Source organism: Nelumbo nucifera, chromosome 4 (genome assembly GCF_055504915.1).
Source record: "Nelumbo nucifera cultivar China Antique chromosome 4, China Antique-T2T, whole genome shotgun sequence".
Classification (NCBI taxonomy): Eukaryota; Viridiplantae; Streptophyta; class Magnoliopsida; order Proteales; family Nelumbonaceae; genus Nelumbo; species Nelumbo nucifera.
The window spans coordinates 89,027,515-89,045,360 of NC_142652.1; the positions used below are offsets into that span (position 1 = coordinate 89,027,515).

General features: G+C 38.6%; 1 protein-coding gene across 11 annotated transcripts in view; it reads left to right on the plus strand.

The window, feature by feature from the left end:
* The first annotated feature begins 2,443 nt into the window (after positions 1–2,443).
* The window catches only part of LOC104612310 (mitochondrial Rho GTPase 1-like), a 37,604-nt gene continuing 22,201 nt past the window's right edge, over positions 2,444–17,846 (plus strand). For 4 of the 11 annotated variants that reach the window (XM_088903880.1, XM_088903881.1, XM_088903882.1 and 1 more), the window contains exons 1-8: positions 2,444–2,723; positions 2,825–3,061; positions 3,169–3,301; positions 3,434–3,583; positions 4,005–4,181; positions 4,310–4,561; positions 14,911–14,979; positions 15,388–15,443. In XM_088903880.1, coding sequence (XP_088760006.1) covers positions 2,847–3,061; positions 3,169–3,301; positions 3,434–3,583; positions 4,005–4,181; positions 4,310–4,561; positions 14,911–14,979; positions 15,388–15,443 — 1,052 coding nt within the window. In that variant the 5' untranslated portion in view covers positions 2,444–2,723; positions 2,825–2,846. The remainder of the gene's footprint in view (positions 2,724–2,824; positions 3,062–3,168; positions 3,302–3,433; positions 3,584–4,004; positions 4,182–4,309; positions 4,562–14,910; positions 14,980–15,387; positions 15,444–17,846) is intronic. The other 7 variants (XR_016085694.1, XR_016085695.1, XR_016085697.1 and 4 more) reach the window with 3 other exon arrangements.

Consider the following 17,846-nt stretch of genomic DNA (forward strand, 5'->3'; position numbering starts at 1 on the left):
AGCTCGTCAAATTACGGGCCAAAAGGAGAAATCTACTCCCTTCACCGAGTTACTTTCAGCTCGGGAGTGGGGGGCAAATGATGAGGGCGGATTTGGCCCTCCAATGACATTATGGCACCTGGCACCTCAGAACAACTAGGTGACACCCGGGACCACTTTGGCAACAACTTGCCTTTGCAAAGTTGATGGTGTCGCACCAGGCGAGCCTGGCACAGGCGCGGCCTGGCATAGGCGCGGCCCGACACAAGCGCGACATGGTGGCCTAGCCCTGGCACGAGCTGGCAACCTGGCCCTGGCGCTACTTGGCACTGGCATAAGCTGGCAGCCTGGCCTTGGCACGACCTGGCCCTGGCACGAGCTGGCAACCTGGCCCTGGCACGAGTTGGCAGCCAGGCCCAGGCGTGACCTAGCCCTGGCACGAGCTAGCGGCTTGGCCCAGGCGCGACCTGGCGGCCTGGCCCAGGCACCAACCTAGCGGCCTGACACAGGCGCCAACCTGACAACCCCGAGGAGCTCACCACCGTACCTCGCATTTTACGAGATTATGACTTTTAGCGGCTATATTAGCTCACCCACTCCACGAGTTTGGCGGAAATGGGCAACCTTACCAGTTGGTGGCTTTATCCCCATCTAACATGAAAGCAGGTCCCATCACAGCGGGAATCCAGGAACTGCTCCACTTAACCCACAAGGACTCCAGTATATAAAGACCTCACCCCCCAGGGGCGAAAGGAGGACGATAACCCTTGCTCTCTAGCTCTCTCATTCTCTAATATCATTATCAGTTCGCTACTAAGTGCTGACTTAGCCATCGGAGTGACCTCGCCGGGTAAACACCCCCGGGTTCTTTGATTCAGTTCTCGCATGTCCCTCAGCTCCCGCCGTCTACATGGATGAGCAGATCATCTCTTGCAAGGATGATGGGTCCCTTAGCTCCCGCCGTCTACAAAGATGAGTTGATCATCTCATGCAGGGAGCAGTCGGGTTTCACCACCAAACAGCTCATCAAGGTAGCTCACCACAAGGCAGTTCGCCACCAGGTAACTCACCACCAAGCAGCTCATCAAAGTAGCTTACCACAAGGCAGTTCGCCACCAGGTAACTCACCACCAAGCAGCTCATCAAGGTAGCTTACCACAAGGCAGTTCGCCACCAGGTAGCTCACCACTAAGCAACTCATCAAGGTAGCTCACCACAATGCAGTTCGCCACCAGGGAGTTCCACTTCAGCCTCTGAGTCACAGGCCACTTGGGAGCAGACCAAATGATAAGGTACTTAGCCAAAAAAATCGATACGTGACGAGAAATGGTTACATCACCTGCAAGTACTTTAAATACTTTACATGCTTATAAAGCTGACAATAAATTATTTTATATTAGTTTTGATAATGCCAGTAATAATGATTCAATAATAAAAATTTTAAAATCTCAATTAAAACCATATTTAAATGGTAATTATTTTATATTAGATGTGTATGTCATATCTTAAATTTATGTCTTTAAGATGCTTTAAATGTTAAACATATATGGAATTCTTCCTATGCTATATTAGAAAGTTGTATTTCTCACGAACAAATTCTTAATGATTTTTATTATGTAAAAAATGCATAGTGATATTATATTTGAGGAAGATTGGAAAATAACAAATTGTATAATAGATTTTTTAAAACATTTTTATAATGCAACTATAAGCCGATAATGAATAATATCTATGCACGGCAGCCCTGATACACTGCCATCTGGTTTGGGCCTGAGCCAGAATCTGGTTGGTCAGGGGTGCCCATTAGGTCCAATTGATTAAAAAATTGTCTTAATTCTATTTAAAAATAACAATTTAATCCATGAAATAAGAATATGATATATTTTCTGCATGTATGTATTGCGTATATATGTAACATAATTGGACTAGGCTCTAGTCGGGTCAAAATTGGGTTGGACTCTGGCACCCCTCTTGACAGAGATTTTGATCTCAAAGCAACCAAGGATCCAAGCCCAATCCATATGAAAATATTGAGCTGCGTTCGTCCAGGCGCTCTACTTGGGCCCTCCCAAGTTGAAACCCTAATTTGTGAGTTTGTGTCTTTGAATACCCATCTTCACTGGGTCAGAGCACATAAACCTTATTAATAATTAGTGGGTTCTGGGTTTCTAACGACCTACCTACACAGTCTGGATTCTGGTGGGAACTAGGAACCACATGTGTTTTATATCGGGTCGGGTCGGATCGAATCGACCATAGCCTGACACCCATTGACAGGTGACAGCCCTTTACACCATTTCATCCGCAGGCCCAAGTAAAGGAACCTTTGATCCAAAATCCAATTATTGTGGGCCCATTTCATAAGCTCAGATCTGCACGCCTAACGTGAATGCGAAGTCATATGGGCCCAAAACTGTTGCCGGTTTCTCTCCAACCCGTATTACTCTATTGTCTACTACCAGGCCGAACTCGGAGCCTCAAGGGTTCTCGCGTCTCGCATCTGAATATTTCAGTGTCAGCTGAAGTTGGCAAGAAGCAGTCATAGAAATAGACAAATAGAATTAATTTAAACAAAAACAAAATAATATATATACCCAAGTTCTTGAATTTTATTTCTCAATTCTCAGTCTATTTTGTAGCTTCCTTCCCAAGCATTTGGTTATTTCAGTTTCAGCGCTCGAGTTAAGGGTGTCGACGGTTCATTCAACCGCCGAGAAATCCATTGAAGTCTAGAGGTTTTTGAGGTTTATATCGTTAGCTGAATCTCCTTCTTCGTTCGATAGTTAGGGCTTCTTCTTCTGCTTTTGATATTTTAAGCTCATCTGGGTTCTTCTCCATTCCATAGATTTTATCTGCTTTAAATTTTAATGGCGGGGTCTTCTGGGAACGCAAGCTCGGGCGGTCGAAGCAACGTTCGTGTCGTCGTTGCAGGAGACTCTGGAACTGGGAAGTCGAGTTTGATTGTGACAGCTGCAGCTGAGGCGTTTCCCAGCAATGTTCCACCAGTATTGCCGCCAACGCGGTTGCCGGCAGATTTCTATCCTGATCGAGTTCCACTTACAATCATCGATACTTCATCAAGGTTTCATATTATTGTTAAGTTCATTTACAATGTCTTATTCATGGCAACTGGAGTTATTTGTTTAAATGTCTTAGTGGTTTAATTGTTAATTTTCCATATTCTGGTAGCTTCGACAGCAGGAATACTCTTGCCGAGGAATTGAAGCATGCTGATGCTGTGGTATTGACTTATGCATGCGATCAGCCTGAAACGCTCGATCGATTGAGCACCTTCTGGCTCCCAGAACTTCGTCGTCTTGAGGTTTTATACATTTTATGATACGTCTTTTAGTTTCTCCTACTGCTGATTGAATAGCTGGTTGTTGGTCGCTTTTGCCATACATTCTTTTAATGTTTATTACTTGTGTTGATATAGTACCCTTTTAAATTTCAGGTGAAGGTGCCTGTGGTTGTGGTTGGTTGCAAGCTAGATTTGCGGGACGATAATCAACAGGTGAGCCTGGAGCAAGTAATGTCACCCATCATGCAACAGTTTCGGGAAATTGAGACTTGTATAGAATGTTCTGCGGTTAATCAAATTCAGGTATTTTAAGTTTCCCCTCCTTATGTCAGTGCTTCCTGCTTAATCTTTCTTGTGTGTGTGTGTGCTTTTTATTATTATTATTTTTTAATTTTGCCCTTACTTGGGTATACATTCAACCAATTTTGTTTATTGGACATGACCCTATTGGCATCATTGAGCAATATTTCTGCTGTACCAGTTACTTTAATTTCAATGATTTTCCCCTCTCCTTGCTGAAATATATTTTTTATTTGGCTTGTCACTTCAAGGAGTGTAAGAGCAATAATGGTTTAAGGTTGCAAAATTTTAGAAGGTTTTAGAAGACAATCTAGGACTCCAGGATTGTAGCTTGGTGAATCCCAACAACTGTTGGCTTCACGATTTAATCTGTCTTGGCTTTTCTGTTGTTAGGTCAATGCGAGTTAAATTTCTTCCTTTGCAGGTTCCTGAGGTTTTTTATTATGCTCAGAAAGCAGTGCTTCATCCCACTGCTCCATTATTTGATCAAGAAACACAGACCTTAAAGCCCCGGTGTGTCAGAGCCTTGAAACACATATTTATTTTGTGTGATCACGACAGGGATGGTGCTCTTAGTGATGCAGAACTGAATGATTTTCAGGTAAGTTTTTATCATCTAAAATCTACACTATCTTTTACCTTTATTAAGTGGTTCTAGTGGTAAATTGATGCATTATATTCATCTTAAATGTATAACATTTTGAATGGACTTGTAATGCTTGTAAACAGGTGAAATGTTTTAATGCTCCTCTCCAGCCCTCTGAAATAATGGGTGTTAAGAGAGTTGTTCAAGAGAAGTTGCCAGAAGGGGTAAATAGCCATGGTCTTACCTTGACAGGGTTTCTTTTCCTCCACACACTTTTCATAGAGAAAGGGCGACTTGAGACCACATGGACTGTCCTGAGGAAATTCGGTTACGATAATGATATCAAACTCAGGGATGATCTACTTCCAGTTCCACATAAACGGGCTCCTGATCAGGTATTTCTATTATTCAATTGATGCCATATCTTTATGGCTTCATATTTCTTTGAATTTATTGAATGCTTTGTTATAACTTGGTCTGATTTTCTAGTTCTCTGATTGAAGGGAAAGCTGAACTTGCTCAAGTATTTGGTTCTAGGGTCTTCAGGTCTTATAGATTCATTTATGTAAAGCATTCAATATAAATTTTCCATATTTGTAATAAATGTCTGATTTCTAGAGTAAATTGAACATGTGAAGTATGTGAAAATAGGTGTGAAATAAGAATGATACACATTTTTGGCTGGACATGTCACATGTGGTGGACAAGGAATTGACAGTAAAAAATGAAGTGTCCAATATGGTGTGACTCCTCTGTGGAGGTACTCCAACATCATATATTACCATTTTAGCCCCAGTCATGCCCCTTTTTGTGTATCAGTATGTCTGTCGAGTCTTTAGATCATCAATTCTGTTTATTTTCATACTCCTCTTCATGGTGGAATTGGGGTGGTTGTTTTTTTTTTTAAATTTATTTTCATAGGAAAAATGTGAGTATTATTTTTACAAAAAGTTATGAGGCACATGATAGCTACAGGAAGCAGAAAAATTTAAAAAAGATAAAACCTGTAGAACCTAGTTTGATAAGATACGACCCACTGCAAGTCCTTCACAAGAAAAAAAAAGAAAAAAAACGAATGCTATCTGATCCAGCGAATCAGCCAAATCACTAATAAAAAAATAGCCAAATCATTAGTCCCTTTTAATCCAGCAGAAGTGCAGAACCATATCTTTCTTTGGCCACTAATGATCTAGCCTCCCTATTAAGCTGATAGATTCATGGACCCAAGGAGGAATGGACCATCATTTCCATCCCTCATCTATCCCATACAATCTGCATATCACTCTCAACCTCTACTCTCACACATCCAAGGGAATGTGCAAGGAATAGCTTTTTTAGAAGAGATATAAGTTCATGCTGATAGTCATTCGAACAACTGAACTTGATTATCCATGCAATACCTCACACCATGGCCCAAGTACTCTTCCAAGACCAGGACATTGATTCCCCAAAAACATCCATCAAAATTCAACTTGATGAATTCAGATGAAGGGGTTACCCAGTGCTGGACAGGTATGTCTATTGCTGCTGATAGAGAAGCCACTGCATACCATCCCCTCAGTATGTAGTGGAGAATGCATGGAACTCATCTATATTATGTAACTAGTATGCTATTCCAATAATCATGAGGCTGGTTGATCTTACTCCTTGTTTCTTATTAGAGAAAATCCTAGCAATCCTTACCTCTTACATTGTCCAAAAGACTGCTTCTCTTGAACACATGCATGTAATCTTTCCCCTCAAATGTGGGGTGGATAACCAAGCCAAGTCAAACAATACTGGAATGTCTTGTGGTTGGGAACCTTCCAACTCGAAATAATGCAACAAATGTTCCCAAATTCCTGAAGTATAGGCACAGGAGATTAATAAATGGGGAGTGGCCTTGCTGTAGAAATCACAAAGACAACAAATATGGGTTGAGAGGGATCAATTGGGTTCCTGCATTGAAGCATACTGCAAATGTTAATTTTCTTATGTATCACCTCCCAACCAATGCCCTGATTTTTGGTGGGATGGAAGTCAGAACCTGACTGAATAGCTTTATCCAGAAATACTTGGTCCTAATTTCAGAAAATCAGGTGTATCATAGTTGTTTTTGTCATGATTTAGTTTGTAGTTTAATAGTATATTTTTTGATTAGTAACAAGATTCACATTTTATTAATTTTGTGGAAAGAAAAACTAATACCAACATTTCAAGTTGTTGGAATGGCAGATAATACAAGCTGAATACAGATAAAATAACAGCCGCAAGCTGGCAAATAGAAACCCATAAAATCACCCACTGTTTGAAATCAGGTCCAGGTCCTCTTGAAGCCCAACATTTTCTCTCTTTCCCTATGAACTTTACTTCTTCTAGTGCATCTACTGATAGATTTTATCATTTTCTGTGCTATGGGTTCATCTGAATGAACAGTTCAGATTGGCTACTAGAAATTTTGTTTCTCTTAACAGAAATCTAAGAGGCCAGGATCATCCCTTTTAGTAGTCAACCAGTCAATCTCTACTTGACAATCACCTTCCACCAACAGGTCCTTCCAAAACCTTGAGGAAGCTATGAGAGCATATACAGCACCCTGCATAACAAGACACAGTGCTAGGGCCCATATCCTTTCTGTATATTTTCTATCCTGTATGCATGGGTACAAAAAAGTGCTATATTCATAAAATAGAGTAAATCAAAATTTAGTTTTAGTATTCTTCTTTTTGACTCATCTAACTATGATTTACATGCTGTGTCCTTGGTTTGTAGCTTGCTATTAGAGAACCATACCGTTATAATCAATGTTTTAAAAACTGACCCGAAGGCCGAACCATTTTTGCCTTTGGGTTGTGCGTTACCGGTTCGACCATCTGGATTGAATGGGTGAGACCGTGCCACATTAGCAATATGTAAATCCATACATATATATGTATATATGCATATACATGTATATATATTGGTATGTATAAACATGTATTTTATCCATAAATAATGTATAATTATGTTCTACATGTAATATATATTATTTTTATTTAATATTTACAAAATAAGAATTATAATAATTTTATTATATATTATTTTCTCTCTCTCTCTCTCTATATATATATTCGAGCTCGGTTCACAAGCCGAGCTCGAGTAGCTTGTGAAGAGCTCGGCTCGTGGCCACCCCTAGGGAGAAGGGAACAAATCCATGAGGAGCAACACTTCACAAAGTCATTCTTCTGGAAGCCAACTTGAGTCACTAGACCATTCACATGTATAGAAAAAAATTATTCCATAGCAATGCTAAACATCACAGAAGTTACCCTTTTGTAAGCTAACCTGAGTCACTAGACCATTCACATGTATAGAAAAAAATTATTCCATAGCAGTGCTAAAAGTGATGGGTGAACACTAGAGGTCATTGGACCATTGACATGTATAGAAAACTTTTTTAGAGTATAAAACAAATAAAACTATACTCTTTGCATAAGTTCATTTATCTAATGTTTGACTCAACTAAGCCTTGTCTGAACTGCTATGCTACATGAATCCTGTTCTGCCATCCCACTCTGTTCATTGCTATATCATTGCATATACTAGGGGTGCAAGACAAGCAGGTTGGGCTGGGTTTATGGTCAACCTAGGCCCGACCCTAAAATTTGGGCTTAAGGCCCGAGCCCGAGGTCAAACCTGATTTTCCCAACCCAAGCCCAGCTTGCCCTATAATTTGATGCACTCGGGTTTGGCTCGTGCCTAGGCCGGGCTCTGGTTGGTCAATGAACTCACTCTAAAATTAGACATATATAAATGTATTTATGCAAATATATATACATAAAGAAGAGACAGAAAGATATGAAGAATGGGTTATTATTTTATGCTTTTGTACATCAAAATTTATAGCTCTCTCTAGGATACAAACTAGGTAACAAATCTCCCTAATTAAAGGAAAAATAAAACTGATTCCTAAAAATATTTGTACAGCTCACAAATCTCTCAACTACCTAAAATAGCACATAATCAAATATAATACATAATTACAGAAATCTTCCAACACTCCCCCTCAAGCTGGCATGAATATATTACTCATGGCAAGCTTGCTAACTAAGTTCTCATACTGCGCCCTAGGAAGCCCTTTGGTGAGAATGTCTGCTACTTGGCTCGTGGTGGGTATGTAGGACATGCATATCACACCACTATCTATCTTCTCCTTGATGAAATGTTTATCCACTTCTACATGCTTTGTTCTGTCGTGTAGAACTGGATTATGAGCTATGGAAATAGTTGCCTTGTTATCACAATAGACTTTAATAGGTGTTGGTGTAGGAACCTTCAACTCTTCTAGGAGCCTTTTGATCCATAACACTTCACAAAAGCCATGTGCAACAGAGCGGAATTCTGCCTCTGCACTACTCCTTGCTACAACACTCTGTTTTTTGCTCCTCCAGGTGACCAAATTCCCTCCTACCAAAGTGCAGTAACCTGAAGTAGATCTTCTATCATTTATATCACCTACCCAATCTGCATCTGTGTAGGCTTCGACTTGGAGATGGCCCCTATCTTTGAACAAGAGTCCTTTCCCCGGAGTTCGTTTCAGGTATCTCAAAATCCTGAACACAGCTTCAAAGTGAGTAGGTCAGGTGAATGCATAAACTGACTTACTACACTTACTGCAAAGGCTATGTCAGGTCTTGTGTGCGACAAATAGATTAGTCTTCCAACTAATCTTTGATAGCGTTCTCGATCAACCACCTCATTTGCTGTTGCTGCTTTTAACTTCATATTTGGGTCCATTGGAGTTTCTGCGGCTTTACAACCTATCATCCCTGTCTCCTTGAGCAAATCAAGAATATATTTGCGTTGGTTGATAAAGATTCCCTCCTTGGACCTTGCAAACTCCATTCCGAGAAAATATTTAAGTTTTCCCAGGTCTTTAATGTCAAATTCAGCCTCAAGATTATTCTTCAACTTGTTGATTTCAAATAAATCATCCCCAGTTATGATAATATCGTCTACATACATTATCAAAATAGCTATCTTACCTTCGGTGGAGTGCTTGAAAAATAAAGTATGATCAGCTTGACTTTGTGAGAAGTGCCGCCTTATTACATCCCCAAATCGTTCAAACCAAGCTCTTGGTGATTGCTTTAGCCCATATAGGGATTTTTTTAACCTGCAAACTTTGCTTCTTCCAAGACTTTCTTCAAATCCTGGTGGTAGGTTCATATATACTTCTTCTTTTAGGTCTCCATTCAAGAAGGCATTCTTGACATCGAACTGATGAAGTGGCCAGTTAAAATTAACTGCAAGAGAAAGAAGTATTATGATAGAGTTAATTTTAGCAACGGGAGCAAAAGTCTCTTGGTAGTCTATACCATGAGTTTGGGTAAATCCTTTTGCTACGAGTCTTGCTTTGTATCTCTCCACACTTCTGTCAGCCTTGCACTTCACTGTAAACACCCATTTGCACCCGACTGTCTTCTTGTCATGGGGTAGATCAGTAATACTCCACGTATTACTTTTCCTAAGAGCATTCATCTCTTCCATCACAGCTAACCTCTACTTCGGATCATCTAATGCTTCCTGAACAGTTCTTGGCACATACAGATTAGAAATCCTAGACACAAATGCTTTATGAGTATGTGTAATTTCTCATATGACAAGTATTTTGCAATAGGATGTTTTGTGCAAGCTCGGGTACCTTTTCTTAATGCAATTGGAATGTCAAGATCTGAAGAGGACAGATTAGGCAAATCATTAGATAAAGACGGAATAGGAGTAGAAGAAGGATTACTCTGAGTTGTAGGACCTTCACTCGGTAAATTGGATTGGACTTCTGCTGTAGGAACAACTGGAACAGTAGTACATTTGTGAAACCTCTTCCTAGTACAAAACTAAAGCTCAGGATGAGGATTGTGATCTGTTTGAAGTACTTCTCCCCCTGTCTCTGATAACGTAGTATCTGGCAAATTTAGATTAAGAGTACTATCACTAGGTTCCATTCTTTCAACAATTGTTTCCGAAACTTGCTTATTAGAATTAATCAAAGGTATAAATTCTTCTAGAATAGGTAAAGTTTCCCAAAAATTATCTTCCTTACTTATGTTCTCCCCCTGAAGAGAATTTTTTTGAAAGAAAGGTTGGTCCTCAACAAAGTGTACATCCGTACTCTCAAAAAATTTCTTTGTAACTGGATTAAAGCATTTGTACTCCTTTTTATTAGATGCATAACCAAGAAACACACATTTTTCAGCTTTTGGATCCAGTTTTGATCGAAAAACATTTGGTATATACACATAACAGACACAACCAAACACTTTTAAAGGAAGATCCGTAGTTATTCGAGATGTGGGAAAACAATTTTTCAGATTCTGTAAAGGAGTTTCATATTTTAAAACTCGAGATGGCATTCTATTTATCAGGTAACATGCAGTTAGGAGAGCATTTCCCTAGAGATATTTAGGTACATTCATTGAAAACATGATGGCTCTGGCTACCTCAAGAAGGTGCCCATTTTTTCTTTCAACAATTCCATTCTGTTGTGGTGTGTCACGACAAGTTGATTGATGGATAATACCTTTTTCGGTCAGAAATGCTCCTAAGTATTTGTTAAAGTATTTAGTCCCATTATCTGATCTTAGAATACCAATTTTGGTTTGAAATTGATTTTCAATCGTTAGGAAAAATTCTTTAAATCTTTGTTCAACCTCTGATTTCCTTTCCAACAAGTAAACCCAACATACCCTTGTATGGTCATCAATAAAAGTCACAAACCATTTTTTTCCAGAAAGTGTGTTAACCTTAGATGGGCCCCAAACATCACTATGTAACAAATAAAATGGTTTTGAACCAAAATACGGTTTTATTGGAAATAAAACACAATGATCTTTAGTCAAATGACAAGCCTCACAATGAAGTTTTGACCAATCAATTCCTTTAAACAATTTAGGAAACAAATGTTTGAGATATGGAAAACTAGGATGCCCTAATCTTCTATGCCATAATATAACTTGATCACAGACAGAGATTGAACTCGTACTACTTAAACCATGAACTTTTTTATTACCAATAGCGGTTTCATCAAAGTAGTAGAGTCCATTTATCTCTCTAGCAGTTCCAATCGACTTCCCCGAGTTCTGGTCCTGAAAAACACAAGTGGAAGGAAGAAACAGAATGGAGCAGTTAGTATCTTTAGACAATCTGCTGACAAAAAGAAGATTGCAGGCAAGTTTTGGAACATGTAAAACAAATTTCAGAGTACTTTTTTCTGAAATTTTAATGTTTCCTTTGCCTGCAATAGATGAAAGACTACCATCATCTATTCTCACTTTTTCAATACCAGAACAAGGATAATAAGAACTAAATAGATTAGAGAAGCTTGTCATATGATCGGAGGCCCCTGAATCTATGATCCAAGGACCGGATTTTCCTAGAATTGAGAGTGCCAACGAATAGGATTTTATAAGTTTAAGAAGATGATCTATTTGCTCTTTATTGAATGGAGATGATTCAGCCTCGTTTGCTGTAGGTATATTCTGTTCACCAGGTTTGTTCGCCCTGCCATTGGATGGTCTCCCGTGCAGTTTGTAGCAATTCTCTCGGGTATGGCGAGGTTTCCCACAGTAGTCATAGCGCAGGTTATTCTTGTCTCCAACCCGCTGATTTTGGGATGACTTTCGACTGACTTGGGCCTCGGAATTAATCAGGGTGACCCTTCCACAGGTCCGGTTGTACCTGCAGCCTTCTTTCCAAGCATCACTTGTCTTCAGCTTTCTTCTCTACGTACTTCTGCAAATACCTCACCGATTGGGGGCAGAGGGTTTCTTCCAATAATTCGGCCACAAACCTCATCAAATTCAACGTTTAAACCTGCAAGAAACTTGAAGACTCAGCCAACATTCACCATCTTCTTGTAATAATTGCAGTCATCGGGTGACTTCCACTCGTAATCGTTGAATAAGTCCAGGTCCTGCCAAATTCTCTTAAGAGAATTAAAATACTTGGTCACAGAGTTCTCACCTTGGCGAATATCTCCGAGTTGTAGAGTTAATTCGTACACTTGGGATTGATTCCCTAAACTAGAGTACATCTGTGAGACATTGTCCCATAATTCCTTGGCTGTAGAATAGCAGAGATAATTTGCCCCTATCTCTTCAGTCATGGAGTTAACCAACCACGTAATCACCATGGAATTTTCAGCATCCCAAACAACATAGGCTGGATCCTTCACATCAGGCTTCTTCGCATCTCCTGTGATATAGCCAATTTTCCCTCTCCCTCCGAGATACATGCGAATAGATTGTGACCACCGGAGAAAGTTGTCACCATTTAGTCGGATTGTAGTGATTTGAATAGGGTGATTTTCAGGCATATTCCGGATAATCTGGGGCTCAGGCTGAGAAGGCTGAGGAGGCTGAGAACTGGACGTGACTTCGGACATTTTTTAGGGACAGAAACGCAGAAACAAACCCTAGGTCTTTTCTGCTCTGATACCATAAAGAAGAGACAGAAAGATATGAAGAATGGGATATTATTTTATGCTTCTGTACATCAAAATTTATAGTTCTCTCTAGGATACAAACTAGGTAACAAATCTCCCTAATTAAAGGAAAAATAAAACTGATTCCTAAAAATATTTGTACATTTCACAAATCTCTCAATTACCTAAAATAGCACATAATCAAATATAATACATAATTACAGAAATCTTCCAACAATACATATATTTATTTATGTATGTAAATATGTATACAAATGTTATATATACAAATATGTATGTATATATATATGTATGTATGTATGTATGCATGCAACATTTACATGTATAAATGTATATAATTGGACTGGGCTTGGGTCGGGTTCGGGCTACCTAAGGGCTAGGCCCAAGCCCGGCCCAAAAAATAAAAAGCCCAACTTCTTGGGCCCGAGGACTGAAAATCCAAGCCCAACTTGTGTAAAATTCTAGGTTGGGCCGGTTCGGGCTCGGGTTGGAGCCGCCCAAGTTGCACCCCTAGCATATACGATATAATTTTTAATCATATATGTTTTTTTTTTATATTGTTAAAGTACCCTTAGAGCACATGCCAAACTGCATGATTAATTCTATATTGATGTGGATCTGTATTCTATTGGGGGTTAAACTAATGCAAGATCAGATCTTTAGCACTGTGTGATTACAGGGTGGAACATTTAAGCTTAGGTTATGGCATTACAAACACATTGGAAATAGAGAAAGAAAGACATTTAGGGATGAAATATACTGCAGAGTATTTTATTACTATAAATTCAAATATATAGGTGCCATTAGGTGTCACATTAGGACAAATTATGTATGAATGTCCCCTAGACACAAGATGAAGTGTTCCTCATGCACAAAATCTGATGCAAAATGTGGTGTTCCTGTTTCAAGTTAAATCTGGTCAATCAAATACATTTTTTTTGAATGTTAAAGTCAAATTAGCTATGTGGTGCTTGCGAGAAGTCAAAATGGGAACACAACACCACATTACCAAACACTGCCTCTTTTGAGTAGTGTTGCATGGATGCTGACACCGGTATCGGAATCCAACATGTAGCTGGTGTCTGACCCAGAAAACTGAGAAAACAAGGACTCATGGATACATCCTAAAAAATATAAAGTATTCCATTGTTTTAGAATTTTAACATTATACACCTACAGGAAAAAGGTCTACTATTTTATCTTTGTTACTTGATAATGTATTATAGGAAACACGACATTCATTTTGTACATGAATTGTTCATTTATGTCAAATAAGCAAGAAGAGAAAGGAAATTTTATGTAGAGCTATCTCTCAAGAATCTATGGAGTGTTAGAATCTGATGGAGCGTCTGGAACAAAAAATTCTTCTATTTACATGCAATGCTGGTTTTGAGGCACAATATGCTAAACTGCGAGATATTTTTTTTTAAAGACTAATGAAAGAAATTGTTCTGAATAGCAATTCTTTTTTCAAAAAGAATGTTTTTTTTGAGAAGAATCACCTGCAATTGCTGTAGATTCTAGAAAGATCTTGCATTGTTATTTCTGCTCAAAAGTGACAGCCATGCATTTATGTGTTTTCAAAATCCAAGACCTCGTTTATGTTTGGATTAAATTGCTGCACATTTTCGATATTCAGCCATTCACACTCTTTGAAAAGAGATCCTGATTGGGAAAGACTTCTTAATCAGTGGTCAGAAGATTAAGGTGTCTTAATCTGCTACTCTGGAATATCTTTTACCAATTAAAGAGCCACCCTGCTAATTGATTCCTAGCTTTCATCATATCCATGACATGTGATGTAGATGATTCCATGGTGGAAGGTGGAATGTGGGGCGTCTGTGTAACTGTGTTGCATTTGACTTCTCTGCTTCATGAGATTCCATATGCTGTTTTCACTTCCTGGCCTCTAATTAGAAATATGCTACTACTTGACTACTTGCATCTGAAACCTATTCTCTCTTACAATCTTTTTACTGTAGTTGAATAATTTGGTTTATCTTCCCTCTATGTATTGTTGAGCATGCTAGCAAACTAGTGAATGACAGTTGTGTAGGGTAGGGGTACAAGTCTCCTATGAACACCAAGGGAAGTGATATATTGAGGTCTAAAGCTGCCTATGCTAGAGCTTATTTTGTTCCTTCTTTCTGGGAGCTGGGCATGGGCTTCCCTTATATCCTTTTTTCCCTCTTAAATTTTATGTTATCTTATTCTGAAAAAAGTTATGTTACCTGTAAGAAAGAAAATGTGTGAAATATTTATTTCCTAATCTCAATCTTGTAGAGTGTGGAGCTGACAAATGAAGCTGTGGATTTTCTGAAGGGTATCTTCACCTTGTTTGACATTGATGGTGTATGCATTGCTCTCCTCCTTGTTCCTTTACCATGTTGTCTCTTTTTGCATTTTTTTTTTAAATTTTAAATAATTTGCGCTTTGCTTCAAAGAGGTGCGGTCTTCGCGTTGCGCCTTGTGCATTGGCTGCAAAAAGCCATTTGTGCTTTCTTGCACCTTCTGCTTTTAAAACACTGCTGTAAGTGCAAGGAAGAAGTGTATTGTCAATCTGTCTACACCCAAATAGAATTTTACAGTGGATTCCCTAGACTACAACTTGCATTTACTATGGGATGGTAGATTCAGCTTGCCATATAGTGTTGTAAGAGGCCTTAACAATTATTGGTTTACTTTTAAAGCTAGCAAGTCTTATATTCCATAACCACAAGGATTTTGAAGCTTTGACACTCTGGACCTTGTATTTATTAGGATGGGGCCTTGCAACCCGTGGAGCTTGATGATCTCTTTTCAACTGCACCAGAAAGGTGAAGTTGTTTCTTGAGCCATATGTTGTAGTCTGTTTCCTTGATGCCAATGCAAGATATGTTACAATTATTGGTAACTCTATGGATTGCAAGATATGATAACACATTATTATTTGCTTCTAATAATCTAATTATATTTGATTCTGATATTTCTTGGGTAGTTTAAACTATTTGGATTAGCAACATATCATTCTCAATGCTCATAGATCTTCCTCTTCCCCGTGTTTCATAAATTGGTGTGCAACAGTGATATCTTTTGTGAACTACATTGGTTCTCTCTCTCTCTCTCTCTCTCTGCTTTTGTGTTTATGTTTTTTTTAGTTTTTAAAACTTTTGCCTTGGTTATAGATTTGAAGAAAGTGGGGTCTAGCCTCATGATTTAAGGAACTCAGGGAAACTGACTCCTATTTAATTTTTTAATCAATAAATTGTGCTTCTGTTTAAATATGTCTCACTTAAATGTCTCCTTCTACTCGCTGCAAGTATTTGTCATTATTAGGGTTGACAATTTTCCCTTTAATTTATTAATGGAATACCTTGAGGCAACTTGTGTCCAATTCCTGTGCAGGATATCATCTTGTTGTCTTGCTCTGCATACATGTATAGTTGAATACTATTATGATACCTGGATACCTGTACAAGTGCGCTTTATTGTGCTGCATACTTCAACTTTTAGTGTAAATTTCATATCCTCTACCATATCCAGCCATGTTGTTAGGGTCTGCCTAACACAGGAGCTCTTACGACACATCCACATCAGAAGAGTACAGATGTGGGTGGAGGAGGGGGAGGCTTCTGACTTCTGAGGGTTGTCTCCTTGTTATGAGTACAAATGTGGTATTGCTGTTTGATTTGCTGGCGGCTTTTTACAAATTTCTTTCTTGCTGTGCTTGTGTGTCCTTGTTATGCATGCATAATATCCGTCTCTGTGGAGCAAATCACAAATGGATGTTGACCTGATACTGTCAGCTGTGACATTATTTTCTTTTTAGGAGATTAAGGGGCTTGAAACGTCTTACTAAAAATATTAATTTGAGGATGCATTGGGTTAGGAGATTGGCTAATATGATGTTGGATGCTTTAGCTAAGCAAGGGGTAAATAGGGATTACTTGTACTGTATAGACATTAGCATTTGGAACTGTTGACATGGGTTCAACTACAATATTTGGAATATGATACAACATTCGAAAATCTGAATCACATAAAAAGCTACCCAGTAGATTGTGAAATACTAATATAATCCTTGTTTTTTATGTATTCCCAGCTCTGGAAATAATGGAATCCAAGACCCTAGAGACATTTTAGATTTTTAGCATGGGCCATGGGGACGGTTTTATGAAGACTAGGCTAGGCCCATTATGCTGGCTTTATTTTTCTCCTCAGATTTTTATGCATGTACTTTTAAGTGGTTAATGAAATCATTTTGTTATAGATAAAGCTTGAGAATTCCTCATCAGAACAAACGTTATGTATGTGGGGAATGGGCTGATGGGCAAAGATAAATTCCTTACGTCTTCTGTTTCTCATTCGTGATCAAAGTGTGGTGGGATTTCATTAAAAGTTTGGATCGCCATAGGTAATTTTGTGGAATATTGACCTTATTGGTCAGCTGCCTGGTTGAATAGCAGAGGGTAAATCCTTTGGAACATCCTCTTTTTTGCTAAGATATAGCATAAATGTAATCATTATTTTTAAATAAGAAAAGCAGTATGGTGGGTGGTGTGATATTAAATTCCATCTTCATAGACTTTAGATGATTCCATTGCATAATTTTGCTTCTAATTAGGGTCTAATTGCCTGTAATCCTCTTTTAATGTGATGCTGAAAAAAACCCTCTTTTCATGTGTATTTTGTGTTATAATTAAGCTTATTCTTTTATCTGACTACCTATGTTTCTTTATTCTTCAAAAAAAATTGCATGATTAAACATGCTGTTCTTTCCAGAAAACATTGGTTGGCCCCAATATGAATATATTTATGTTGTGAAGAAGTGGGGATAGGGGGTTTCTAGCTAAGGTGCTCATTAGAATTGCTTCTCTGAGGAAGTGTCTTTACTTTTGTAATATTTGACATGTTTTCATAAATAAATTAATTGTCACTGATCTATTTTCCCAACCTGTAACTTTTAAAATCATAGAAATATTTTTTGAGAAAAGATAACTGGTTGCATTAAGAAAAGAGAAGGTGCATGAGAATATGTACAGACTACAAGAAAAACAGCAAAAGAAATTACAAAGGCAGAATTCTTTTACTATACAGATTTTCCTTAAAGGTACCTGATTTAGCCAAACCATCAGCTGTAGCATTTAGTTCCCTGGGAATCCAGATTAGATTTATGGCCATGGTGTCCAAAATGTCTCTGGCCTTAGACAGGTAATTAGCTAGTCTCCAAGGGCCTCCCT